The sequence below is a fragment of the Periplaneta americana genome, chromosome 11 (genome assembly GCF_040183065.1).
Source record: "Periplaneta americana isolate PAMFEO1 chromosome 11, P.americana_PAMFEO1_priV1, whole genome shotgun sequence".
NCBI classification, from domain to species: Eukaryota; Metazoa; Arthropoda; class Insecta; order Blattodea; family Blattidae; genus Periplaneta; species Periplaneta americana.
In genome coordinates, this window is record NC_091127.1 from 47,111,562 (window position 1) to 47,125,985 (window position 14,424).

A 14,424-nucleotide genomic window follows, 5' to 3' on the forward strand; every position below is an offset into this window, starting at 1 on the left:
ATGATGATGATGATGATGATGATGATATTATTATTATTATTATTATTATTATTATTGTTAGCTGATGTTAAACTCTAGTTCTTCATTAGTATAGTCCGACCATTGGATCTGTGTCCCCGTAAGATATGCGAACTGAACCTTAATTCCTTTTCAGCCTCGGCAATTCATTTCTCCCACTGTATTCCTATTTCTCTCTTTTCTATCCCTCTCTCTTTCTCTCCCCCACTACTCACAATTTTGACCCTTCTTGCGGGACAGTTTATTTGCACTTGCAGTCCAGTGTTGTCAACTCAACATGAATACTGTAGCACGGAGTGGTGAAAGAAATATTATTAAGCAAGTAATAACATTTTGCATAAGTCAATCAGCGTCATTAGACCTACTTAAATTAAATTATGAATAAGTAATAAATAATCTTACATTATTATAAGCAATATTCAAGAGACATGACACTGTTTGACGGAAATTTGGCAACATCCCTATTCGGCAAGGTTCGTGGTCTGCTGTTTTACGTAGTGAGAGAGAAATGGGTGGAATGGGGTGAGTAAAGGTGTCAACTTTTCCAAGAACGAGGACAGCGCTGAAGGGGCATAGATCCGATGGTCCGACAATAAAGCCAATAACAGAACTGCCATATTGATCAAACTCTGCTAATAGTTTTCAGTACAGCTGTCTTGCACTGGTATTTATGGATGAATTCATTATAAGGGAGAAGGGTGAGGCATGCCATGCCATACCAGAATTTGCCATGCATATGCACGACAACAATCAGTTATTGGCATCTTCAATTCAGGCATTGCACGGTACGACCATTGGCACAACAGGTGCCACCCTTTAGGTCACCTAGATTGGGTGTGGAGCAACTCTTGTCTGGAGCGGAGACCTTTGCCCTCGCCACCTGGTGGTGTGGATGTTGGAAAGGAAGGAATGAAGAAACTAGTCCTTTACCAAAGGCGACGCCCTTCCTCATGCCAGCAGCACTTGGTGAGGGACTGAGTCCGTCCATGGGTGAGACAGCAGTGCCATTTGTTGTGGCACGCTGACGAGGTAGACTTCCATAGTGATCCACCTTACGTCTATAGTTTGCTGGTGGGGTCTGTAAAACACAGAACAAGTGTCATTTAATCATACAAATTTTTGTATTTTGAAAATCATTAAAACTTCTGTGGTTTTGTATAGAGCTGTCGATTTAATCGATTAATTGAACTGATTAAGTGCTTGATTCTAAAACCCGATTAAAAGTCATTGTGTGGTGAAGGAAACATAATTGCCTTGTTAAGTCTGTGCAGCACAAAATCTGCATATCATTTGGTGCAGTAGACTGTTAAGCTATGACTGACAGGTCATTAGTGTAAACAGATGTTCTTGTCTTCTTGCTTTAGTAGCTAAAAGCAATAATAGTGTAAATACTACTATGCATAAATCCCTTCTTAGTAGCAGTTTTGTTTCAAAACGCGGCTTAAATGACCATTTAGTTCCACAAACTATAGAAAGGACGAATCGTATACTGTATTTTTAAGTAATTGATAAACTAGCGTCTTACTCGTGTTAATTATGTGTCTGTGCGTCCTACAGTTGTTTTGGTGCTTCATCACATCATCCTCAGAGCCTACTAGATCTCAGCGTCATCTCGAACTTCTCTGCCTGTTATGTGGGTGCGTTTGATTGTTGAAAAGTGGAGTCAAATAGTGTGTGTGTACTGAAATTGAGCTGTGTTGAGAATTTGATCGGGGTGTGTTTTATTGTGTTTGTATATTTCAGTACACACACACTATTTGACTCCACTTTTCAACAATCAAACGCACCCACACAACAGGCAGAGAAGTTCGAGATGACGCCGAGATCTAGTAGGCTCTGAGGATGGTGTGATGAAGCACCGAAACAGCTGTAAGCCGCACAGACTTACATAATTAACACGAGTAAAACCGCTAGTTAATCAATTACTTACATTCAAGTGTTAAAAGTAGTGTACACAAGATTCAAAATGGACTGTATTTTTCTTGTGAACATGTCTTTTGCCAAAATAACCACCTGAAGCTATCATCTTTTCGTTGTAAGAACATTCCTACTGTAAACAATCGCACGTGACTGAAGTGAGGCTTGATTGGCCGCAGTTTGGAGCCAGAGATTCTCAGTAAGAGATCCCACTCACTGTTGTACATTCTGTTTCATGTTAAACATTTCCTGTTACCCGTCAAAGTAGATCTAACCTCACTACTATGCATTCGTTTGCTTAGGAAACTGTTACTTTATAATTTATTAAACTCATTTAATTTATATATTCAACACTATTTCTTTCTCTCAGTTTTTGAGAGAGTTTCCACTCTTAAGTTTAGTACTGGTAACCACAACATTGAGGATGCAGAAGCCATACTATCACGTGCTTACGAGAACAAGCTCAAGTGACACCAGTATATTACAAGAACAGACTACCTTTAGTATTCATCCGCTTACAATGTAAATAACAAAATATAAAAGTAGATTTTCTTTTACTTAGTGTTTTACATATGAGTGAAGTTATATCTTTCATCGTATTTAATAACTAGAATTCAATTTTTATTTTCAAATAATACAAGGTTATAGTTTCCAAACATGGAACTTAATTTTTCTGCATCGTGTGAGTGTTTCTACTGGGAGCCAATCACGGGTGTGACAGCCACGTGCTTGAGTGTACATTAGGATTTTTCTTACAGCAAAAAGGGTATAGTTGGAAGTTTGTACCATATTTACTCGAATATAAGCCGCACTTTATTTTGCTAGATTAAGACTGATGAAATATATCTGCGGCTTAAAATCAATTACGAGTAATATGCAGGCATGAACGATGTAAATATGCATAAGTACAGCTTGAATGGCTAAATCATCAGAGTCGGTTCCGCAATGCATCCTACGGATACCTTAGCTTTAGGAGTCTGGTGATACTACAATCAATGTTATGCTCTCACACCTTTTAAGCAAATTTGCATGAACACACACTACTGTAGTTCTTCTTCTAAAATTGCTGCAATTTCCCTACTTGCATTGTCTTTCAGTTTTTCTAATATGAGGATTATTCTTTAAGTTCCCCATAAATAGAAATCACAAACACTATTACATGATGATGTACGAATTAGACATTTTTATTCAAAATACGGATACGTAAATACTGTATGTACTGTAGGTCTATTTATATTTCATACTAAAATAACATGTAAAAAAAAAAAAAGACGTAACAAATCATTAATATTCATATGTTAATTATTTTCTCTGAATAATAACATTCTAACATTTTCTTTTTCATCGTCCATATGCTAACATTTTTACTGAAATGCTATATTAATTAACATGTGTGTCATTCTTAAAGAGTCAAATAAAATTTAAAAAATAGGTACGGTACCCGAGGTGCTGGAATGTCCTTGAAGTCTTCCACACTGTTTGGATGATTCCCAAGACGACGGGGACTACCTTCTGACAGAGATGAAACCGGACTAGGCGATGGTGAAACTCCTCCCAGCAACTGAAAATATACAGGCTGCCTTGCATCAGTTAAGACAAGAATAAAACAATACTCGTGCATTTTACATACCTAAGAACTAAAACTAATTATAAAAAGAAAACTAACTGTAATACATTCTTTCCTCATTATTGTAATCTACTTTCTCAACTTAAGGGCAATAACTCCATAATTTTGTTTTGTTTTATGATCGACGAAACATTATTAAGAGTTTCACGTTATCATTTTCAGTGCATTTTAGTTTTATTCCAAATATTGTTCAATATTATCTACCAACACAACAAAATCCTCCTGTTAGAAGCAAACCAGAGCATCTTATCAAATCAGTTACTTCAAGCGATTTCTGATTAAGAAAAAAAAATAAAAATAAAAATATTGTCTTAGAGGTGACAGAAGAAATACCCTCATCTATTTCATTTAAACAGTGTTATATTTAAACATGTCTGTAAGCACTTCGTTATTATTGAATAATAATTATAATAAACAATATCTTAAAAAATACAATTCTAGATCAACGATTCAATATAACACATAATTACTAGGATAAATCATAATAAAGACTGGAGAAAGCTGCCCTAGGGCAGAACACTAAATGAATGAATGAATCATAATAAATAATATCTCAAAAATTAATATTCACTAGTACAAAGTGCTTACATAAATTTTTAAATTTGAAATTATTTTAGTTAATTTCTTTATTAATTTGTTATAAATTCTATAGCAAATATTACTACTATGATTGAAAACAGTGCTCGTTAAACATTTGGGTTCAAACACACGTGTTGCATCCATGTCTTTCGTTTTGTGTTTGTGATTATAAGATCTGAAATTTGTGTGACTTTTGTGTGTAAAATTTAATACCGGTAATACAATGATATAAATTTCATGTACTTTCAAGACTTTAAATTCTTTAAACAGTTTTTCAGTAGGATGATCAATAGCTTTTTATTAATCTGACATCAAAGACATCCCCCTACTACTGCAGCTGTGTTATGAGTTTCAGTTCACGCTGTGTACACTGGTTAGAACAAGACCTGAGATTATACATAACAGACAAGACAATTGAGGAGTTTCCTGGAAAAATAAAATCGGTTCACTCGTACTGTTTTTCCATTAATAATTTAAAACGATTCTACACTTGTGGAGCATGATTCACCAAAATGTTGTTAACATAGTTGCAAACTGAGGAAGTTTTTTTTTTTAGTTGGTTATTTAACGACGCTGTATCAACTACTAGGTTATTTAGCGTCGATGAAATTGGTGGTAGCGAGATGGTATTTGACGATATGAGGCCGAGGATTCGCCATAGATTACCTGGCATTCACCTTACGGTTGGGGAAAACCTCAGAAAAAGCCCTATCAGGTAATCAAGCCAAGAGGGGATCGAACTCACGACTGAGCGCAACTTCAGACCAGCAGGCGAGAGCCTTAACCGACTGAACCGCGCCGGTGGTTTAACTGAGGAAGTTGTACGGATTTTTGCAACACTATGTTGGTTAAGCTAATAGGATATAAACAGCTGATTATACCTTTCTTGTCCCACTGACTGTTAGAATAGACTGAAGTGTGTTTATAAATCTATTTACAATTTACAATCAAGTCCCCTGATGTGGCTGAGTGGTCATACCTTCAACCTGTCAAGCAGACGGTTGGTCAGTTTTGAATGAAAAATCCCTAGTGACACTTGTGGCAAACAAGGTCGTAATTGGGGTTTTCTGGGGGTTCTTCCGTTTCCCCATATTAAAATCTGCATCATTCCGTCAAGATTTCTCCATTTCGTCATCATTCCATAGTATTCCTCAAACGCCGGCTGGCGATGCACGGAGAGGGCTGATCTAATGACGAGGGTACGAAAATCAAAATCTGGGTACGCTGCGAACCTTTGTGTAGTCAGTCGGTGTGGGGTTGCGAATGTGTCTAGCTTGAGGATTAGCGCAATAGATCGTATAAGGTCGCATAGTGCTCCCTCCCGAAAATTCCAGCACCTAACGATAACTCGGAAACCAGGTACAATGGGACCCATGTTCATATGGAATTTTTTATTTGTTTTAGTGACTCCTATCAGCTAGTGACGAGTAAATCCTCGTGAATCACTTTGTATAATATACAGGGTGTATATTATACAGAGTGATTCACGAGGATTTACCGCTACTTACGGAGCTTATTTTCGAAGATATTCTGAGCAAAAAGAGTTACAATAATTTGAAGTTGTGTGTAAAATACCATTATTCTTTAGTTTTAAGAGTAAAAGAATATTGCAGATAAAGAATGAACTATTCAGGAGTATCATTTCTTTAATTAGCTAGTATTCTGAAATTAAAAATGTGTTGTGAATTTCATATTTGCTTCGTACAGATTTTTTTTTTTTCGATTTTTAATTACAAAATTACATTTTTCTTGCGCATTTATCACAACAATTGCTACAAATCACGCCACTCTTGTAAATTCTTTAAGACTGTACATTAAAGTCGTATGATTTGTAACAATTCTTGTGATAAGAGCGTAAGAATGATGTTATTTTTAGTTAAAAATTGAAAAATAAAATCCATACAAAGCAATTAATAACGCACTTTTAGCTTCAGAACACTAAGTTTGAAGGTCCTGTTTAGTTTCAGATAAGTTGGAAATATAATATAAAATAATATAAAAAGATTATAGCCTATGATTTTAATCAGCAAATTATCGAAGTGTTGCTGACTGAAATCATTTTATACAGTATTCAGAAGACTAGCCAATTAAAGGAATGATACTTCTGAATAGTTCATTCTCTATTTGTAATATTTATTTTTTACCCGTAAAACTGAATAAAAAGATATTTTGCGAACAATTTCAAATTAATGTAACTTTTAAAATATTGCGATTAGGACAAATGTTTATATGACATTTTTTTGCTCAGAATGTCTTCGGAGATAAGCTCCGTAAGGGACGGTAAATCCTCGTGAATCACACTGTATAATGACTAATCTGACTCTCTGAAGAGAGGTTGATACTAACAAGGGAAGGGTTTCGGCTCGAACAGGAATTTCGTATCCAAAATTTGTATACAGGCTCATCTTTACATCTCTGTAAAGCTCCCAAAAGCATTCGTTTGTGTAATGTGTGGTTTGTCTGTTAGAGCACTGTACAAGTTGAGGGGTGGGGAGAGCACTGCATAAGTTAAGGGGATGGGACACCTTACCCGTAAGCCTAGCCTAGCCTAGAAGTTAGTGCGAGTGGTAAAATGTCTAAAGCCCATTTAAGAACATCCTCCTCCAACGTTCTGGCTGAAAATATTGCAGCTAATCAAAAATGTACACTGTTGTGTGAGTCATTGAATGTGCACAAGGACACAACCTTAATAAATGAATTATTCCAAGGCTAAGAAATGGAATGTATGATCATTCCACCTAAAAAAAAACTAAATATTTCCAGCCTCTGGATATCTATTTCCTTAGACAATAGAAAATATATGCTCGGAGGATAACAGATTGCATAAGGACTCTTGCTGAGAATCCAGAACTTAACTTGGGAAATCGAGTGTTTATAATGAAAATGCATTCTGTTATTCATAACCAGTTGTCTGCTGCAGTATACCGCCCTATGCTTCAGTATTCCTGGCAGTCAGCTGGTTACGTGAATCGTGAACAAGTCTCGGACTTCAAAAATGTAATTCAGGTGGCATTTGATTTTTCAGCATGGATTGTGGTTCAGAAGATTGTTCAGATCTTGCTTCTGCGTGTTGTGCTTATTGCTCTGCTCCATGCTGTTTCATGCATGTTATAGAGAATCCTCATGTACATTTTTAAAGAAGTGTATTGACCAATACCAACCAAACGGAGAGTTACACAAATGAATGCTTTTACGGTCTTCATCACCATTGTGAGGTAAGCCTATGTACAAATTTTTAACCAAAAATTCCTGTTCGAACCGAAACCCTTCCCTTGTAAGAATCAAAGATTAAAATGAACAGATGAAGCTTAATAAAAAAAGAGCTATAGTACCTGAAAAAAAAAAAACGCTAACACATGAACTTTTGGGCCCATTATTATTATTATTATTATTATTATTATTATTATTATTATTATTATTAACGCAATAAAGTACTAAAGATGTTAAAGAAGTTCAATTTATTGGCCTACGCACAGCAAAATATTTATTACCTGAGAGGGCTGCTGAGAGCTGACTGGAGTGGACGATGCCAGCAGTGCAGTGCGCGGTATTACTGGAGGCTTGTTTCTTCGCCGTTCCTCGCCAAGTCGATCTCTGAGCTCCAGATTATCCCTTTCCAATGCTGCCTGCTGCAACTTCAGCTCTGACATGGCTGACAAAAGCTCCAGTTTCTGCGTCTCCAACGATGAGCGCGACAACATCTCCTGTCAGATTTAAAGACATTTTCATTCACATTCAATAGCAACAAGTTTGTATCTGTGGCGATGAAACTAACATTCAGCATTTCAGTTATGGATGGATTACAGGTGGAAGGTGGGACAAGTCTTAGGCCAGTGATGTCAAAGCAAGCGCATTTTTCTGACCTTGACGTCGTGCGCGGGCATTAAGCTAGGAGGAATAAGGAGCCTGTTGAATTAAGAAAACAGTGGTGCACAAAATTCAAACGGAACGTGAAATTTTATGTCGTTATTTTTATATGGCTTCTTTCTGTTTGTTATTTTCTATATATTTTCTGTAAGGATGATGACTTCATTGTTAAATTCAGAGCATTAGATACACACACACATATATTTTCTGTAAAACAAAAGTACTAACACCTATTTCTTAGCCTAATATTGCAGTTGTGTTTTAAACGTTAATAACATTATAAAGAGTAAAGAAGGAATATTCACACAAATTCCATAATAACTACAACTATACTGTACTAAGTGAATAAACACATCATTCATGAAGAAAGTATTATCCCAAAGAAAGACAATGAATATGACATGATAAGTTGAAATTGATATTGATGGTATCTTTAGCCTTATAAAAGTAATCAAAACAATATTATAGTACAAAGCAAAGTTGCCTAGGTATATGTTTTAACTGTAATTAATATTATATAATAAAACTCTTATCGCATTATGCTTTTAGGTGATGTTGGTGCGCAACTTTCTGTTATCAGAATATTAAATTATCTCGAAATCTGCTGAAGCTATAGAGCTGACGTTTTACCAACACATATGCACATATCTTTTGCTTTGTTAGTTCATTTCCTTACAAATATTTTCCATGCGAATATTTTCAAACATTTTAATATACTATCTCCAGTAATACGTATTTACGATATATTAGATTTGCGAAAACATTGTTTTAGTACTGTAAGACTACTAAACAAACATATCTGAAAATGTCAATTTTCTGTAAAATTTTGAGCAAATATTCCTTTTGAATAAAAAAGCAAACTTGTGAAAAATGAACATTAAAATTAAAACTTATATTCTTATAATGCACTTATACTTCTCGAACAAATCTAAAAATTAACATGGCTACAGTTTTAATAAGTTCTCTTCCCTTTGTCCATTGAATCAGTGCTGGCCATCCCTGTATATATAGCTCGACCAAGCGGCATATACTACCTCTTTCGTCTGTCTCCCTCCTTTCCGCTGTAAAGTGTTCAGGCTCTCCTGGGCTCTAAAGCGCGCGCTTGCTCCTATGGGCATCAATTGACATCACTGTCTCAGGCCATCATATTAGCTTCCACAATGAGTTTTGACATGATAATTTTTATTTCTCTTCTCAAGGAAGCCAGACTAAGGAATTTTACCGCCCTTAAAAATGCATTTCTATCAGCCAGGTTTCAATCCTCGAATCTCGGATCTGGTGACAGGATGACATAAATAAAGGATGGAAGTGATAAAACTATAGGCCTACAGATTGAAGAGAGTCACAGAATACATTAAAATAATTAACAAAAATTATTATGCATTTTGTAATTAAGTGCTTAGTTAATAAATAGAAAATTAGGCTGAACGTCTGCGTAATTTGGCAACACCGTATCGCTTACGTACGAACACACATGTACTCAGTCTGAATAGCAGCATTCCAATCCTTAGTGACCGCAGCAGGGTTGCCAAACTTCCTAACGGCAGGAAATAACGATTATGTGTTAATCTGTTTAATTTCCAAGAAAACTATCCATTTTATTTAGGAACTATAAAGGGATAGATCATTCCTTATGAGTAAAAATCAGAATTGTATGGATAATACTTATCCAGTAAAACAGTGTTAACATTTAGGGAAACATTTTTTTCTGAGAAAAGTATTCATTTGACACACACACACACACGCACGCACGCACACACACAGGGTGTTTCCGGGTTAGTGTTACTAACTTTCAGGGATGATGGGGAAGGGCACATGTATCAATTTCAGATAAGGAACCCTGGTCCGGAAATGACTGAGTCGAAAGTTACAAGCAAAGATAGTTGTGTGGAAATGAAATTATAATTTGGCACCACGTGTCGTCCTTCCCTTAACTTTTGGAACAGTCGTGGAAAGATGGTATGGGTCGGATGTCTCCTACGTGGGTACTTGGATATTCCGCTCTTGTATAGGCCTACTCCTCCATTTCACTAGGACTGATCGTCTGAACACTGCAAATTGTACACATACACTGCTGTCTACAGACGTGCATATCAGGACCGACCATGTCCGTTACACATTACGCCATCTGCATTGCTTTAGTGTAGTTTCCTGTCCCCACACCTCAGACAGCGCACTGAATGGAATACTGTAGGTAGATAACGTAAACAACGTCAGATGAATACAGTATGTGTAAGATGTACAGGTAAATAAAGTGTACAGAGGAATAAAATTATTTCATTTCCAAACAACTATTTTTGTTTATAACTTTCGACTCCGTCGTTTCCGGACCAGGGTTCCTTATCTCAAATTGATACATGTGCCCTTCCCCATCATCCCTGAAAGTTAGTAACACCAGCCCGGATACAACCTGTATATATATATATATATATATATATATATATATATTACCGGTACATATAAATTAAAAATTAGAATGAAAACTCTATTCGCTTGAAACAAATTGCACTAGAAAGTATCAACACAAGACTTCCAGAAACTGAGTGAGTACCCATCTACACTGATGGTTTTAAAATTAGCAGTACCGGTAACTTTATTAATACGACTGGTGCTGGAATATACAGTAAATTATTTTGTTCTTATATATCTCAGTCAAAATTCAACTCACTTTGATGGAGAACTTGAGGCAGTCAATTCTGTATTAAAACAGCTTTTCCAGCACATTAACCTCTTTAATAAAGCTGTTATATTTAGCGATTCTAAATAAGCTAGACAAGCCATTAATCCAAACACTTATACAACAACAAGAATTGCTGAAATTCACCAAATTATCAAACACATTCTCTTCGCGAAACAATAGTTTTGAAGTAGATTTCTTCACACTGTGGAATTGTTGAATTCTTGGTAATACTAATAAGGTAGCAGATTCCTTTGCAAAAAAAAACAGCACAATGTATTTATTTTTATTTATTTATTTATTTATTTATTTTTTTTTTGTTTAGTCAAATATCCGAAGACATAAAGCCAATGTTTCGATGCAAGCAATTCGTGAATTATTCGACGATAGACTTAAGGCTGGTTCACAATAAATAGGGAAGGGAAACGAGAACGAAAATATTGTTAAAATAAATGTATTTAACATTATTTCCGTTCTCGTTGTCGTTTCTGTTCTCGGTTTATTGTGAACCAGCCTGTATTATCACTAATTTATGACCTCCAAGATCCTCACGTAACGCCATAAGAATTACACCTGTGAAAAAATAAACCCGCGTACCATCAAACAAGTGAGAAACAGTATCCGTGAAAACAGTGCCCCATTATATCAAAGGGAATACGAGTACAGAATAATTTCCTAAACAGATGTCAAAAAGTCTGGAAAACGAAGACGGACAATTCTAGCATCTCGTTTCTTAATTCGGGCGAGTCTGGAATGCATGTATTTAGTAATACACCGTGCGCATAAATTATTGAATAATTTTGTAAGATATTTTCACCAATACTGAACAAAAATACATATTACCACCATTTAAAAGAGGAACGTTTGCAGTTTCATACTGATTTTAAATGCATTCGATGTACACCCAGATGTGGCACGGCAGATGTCTAAGACGTACTCCCATTCTAGTCAAACCCTATCAAGCATGTCTTGTGTGATAAATGATGATCCAGATTGCAATGTTGATGTGCCTTTGCAATGCCGCCGGCATTGTCATTGGAAATTGAAGGACGTGAACATCGTCCTTGACAAAATTCCACAGGAATAAATCGAATACGAGGTCGGGTGACCGGGGTGGTCAAGTTCAGAAAATGTTATCTGGGATTGTTCGAGGGTCATTTTAATGATGAAGCGACATTTCATTTATCCAGGAAAGTCAATCAGCACAATATCCGCATAACCCAAAATCCCCATACTATCATCCAGATAGAACATGAAAATGACCATGTTTTATAAAGTTTTCAGAAAACGGGTGTTCGGCTCATTCTTCACGGACAACAGTGTTATGGGACAGTGTACCTGGACATGTTGGAAAGCTAGTTTATACTGCAAATCGCAAATAAGGACGGACAGGAGATCATTTACCAAGTCGTTCCGAATAGTGTGCTTATTGATTTTTCCGGGTAAATGAAATCTCTCTTCATCTCTAATAATGATCGTGGAGCATCCGAGACGTCTTCTGAACATGGCCACTTCGGTCACCGGACTCAGCTGTACCTAACCCCTTAAATATTTTTAACTTTTGTTTTTTAAAACTACCTTTGTGCAAATCAAGATTTCAGGTATAACTCCCTGTAAAGTTGATTTGAATAATTTCGAGGGAAAAATTGTTCCGGAGCCGGGTATCGAACCCGAGACCTTTGGTTTAACGTACCAACGTTTGGTTTGGTACGTTAAACCAAAGGTCCCGGGTTCGATACCCGGCTCCGGAACAATTTTTCCCTCGAAATTATTCATACCTTTGTTTGTGTTTAAATACTTGTAACTTTTATCCATTTAATATATGCAGTACCTACTACACTTCCACAACAAGCTGCTAGAGTGATTTTCACTTCTGACCCAATTATCTGGATTTCTGCATATCCGGATCATGCCAATCCGTAGTTAACCTGGATAATTGGAGTTATACTGTACGTAATCAATATTTAATTAAGTATGGACACAAATTCCGTTCAAGACTGATGTGACTTTAAGACTTTCCGTTGGGTTGTCATGGAATCTAATAGCGAGACACAGAGTGTAACCCGAAAGCCTTTTGTGCTTTATCATATTATTACGTTGAATCTTTGATGCAATTATTCTCCATCAAATAATGCCATTGATGTTATATATCAGTAACACGAGCACGGAAACGTTAATGGAAACATCTAAAGACATCATCGATACAGGTGATAGATAGTGAAACCACACGAAAGCTACCTTAAGTATTGGAAATGGCGCCTCTGAAAATGTAACGCTCTTCTGGGAGAATGTCTGCGTTAACCACATAGTAATTTGTGTTGATGGTACCTGTAATGTACTTGCTACCATGCTTTTGGAAGGAACTAAGTGTTCATGTGCAGTTAGTCCATAGACGTAGAGCATAGCAAAGGCACTGTTACCTCACAAAAATTTCTCCAAGCCTGATGCAGTTTCAGCCATAGCTGGGTACTAGGAATGGGCAAAACTAACCTGTTTTTGATAACCGGTTATTTTCATAAAGTTAACGGGTTAATTACTTACAGGTTATTTTTGTTTGTTGGTTTAACCTGATAACCGGTTATTTTCATCAATAATCGAAATACCAGCTATTTTTAAAAATATGTAGGCCTACCAAATCTATATATATATATATATATATATATATATATATATATATAATTTGAACTGATAATGGAAATTACGGGAAAACGGCTGAACGGATTTTAATGAATGACACGTATTTTGAAGCTTGGTATCCAAGGATTTTCGGAAAAAATAGTAACTTTCAGTGAAGCATTAGTTTTTCTACATATTTGTCTCTATTTTCCAAAATCCGTCTTCCGTCAGTTTTGAGAACTAATTGCGTTTCAGAATGAAACAAAACACACACTACAATAAACAATAGGCTATTACACGAATGTCATGACCTGCAGGATTGCTGACATATTTAGAGTTCAAATTCAATTGGTTATTAAAAACTTCAACACTTGCTAAAAATAATTTACAGGTCTGATTCTGCGGTGTGCAATTTTCTGAGTACAGCTGTGTATTAGATATTAAAATTTACAAAACTTGAGGTGGCTTGATGACATTATTACCATTAGAAATGAAATATTATTATAGTTAATGCCATGAAGCGACTATTTTTCATTAATTATACGTATTAAAGTGAAAACTTTTGGGGTTATATAAGTAGATGTAGAGAATATCTTAAATTAGATCTTCATTTCTATAATTTACTGAATGACGGCTATAAAATTAGGTAAGATGATAATATTGTTATTAAAAATCAAATATTTTTATAGTTATTAATCAAGTGGGGTTGGGACTTTTTCATATACTTTAATGGCGGTGTGGTGTAGATATTCATATGCGTCATTCTCTTCAGTATTGGCTTGGAAGAGCGCAAAAATTACAGTTCCTAAGGAAAGATCAAAAGGTATTATTTACTGATAAAATAAGAGGCCTATAAAATTTTGTAGTCTTCCGATCATTTCAGCGAGATCTCTTAGCAGGATAAAATGATTTTACCCTCTACATTTCAAGCTCTACATGCAGCAGCTATACCAAGATGCTGTGTCTATTGTTCGAAAGCATAGCAAACCTGCCTTTTTTTAACTTTCACTTACAATCCACAACGACCTGAAATAGCTATTGCTTTACTCCCACATGAAAAACCCACTGACCGTCCTGACAGTGTTACTTGCGTTTTCGCGTTGAAACTCAAAAACTAAAGGAA

The 14,424-nt window shown here is 35.9% G+C and overlaps 1 protein-coding gene across 7 annotated transcripts in view; it reads right to left on the reverse strand.

The window, feature by feature from the left end:
* Window positions 1-14,424, reverse strand: part of Liprin-beta (liprin-beta) — a 404,935-nt gene that overhangs the window by 57,089 nt on the left and 333,422 nt on the right. For 5 of the 7 annotated variants that reach the window (XM_069839389.1, XM_069839384.1, XM_069839382.1 and 2 more), the window contains 3 exons: window positions 7,633-7,845; window positions 3,377-3,511; window positions 844-1,096 (listed from right to left, as the gene is read on the reverse strand). In XM_069839389.1, the coding sequence (XP_069695490.1) occupies window positions 844-1,096; window positions 3,377-3,511; window positions 7,633-7,845 (601 nt within the window). The remainder of the gene's footprint in view (window positions 1-843; window positions 1,097-3,376; window positions 3,512-7,632; window positions 7,846-14,424) is intronic. The other 2 variants (XM_069839386.1, XM_069839383.1) reach the window with 2 other exon arrangements.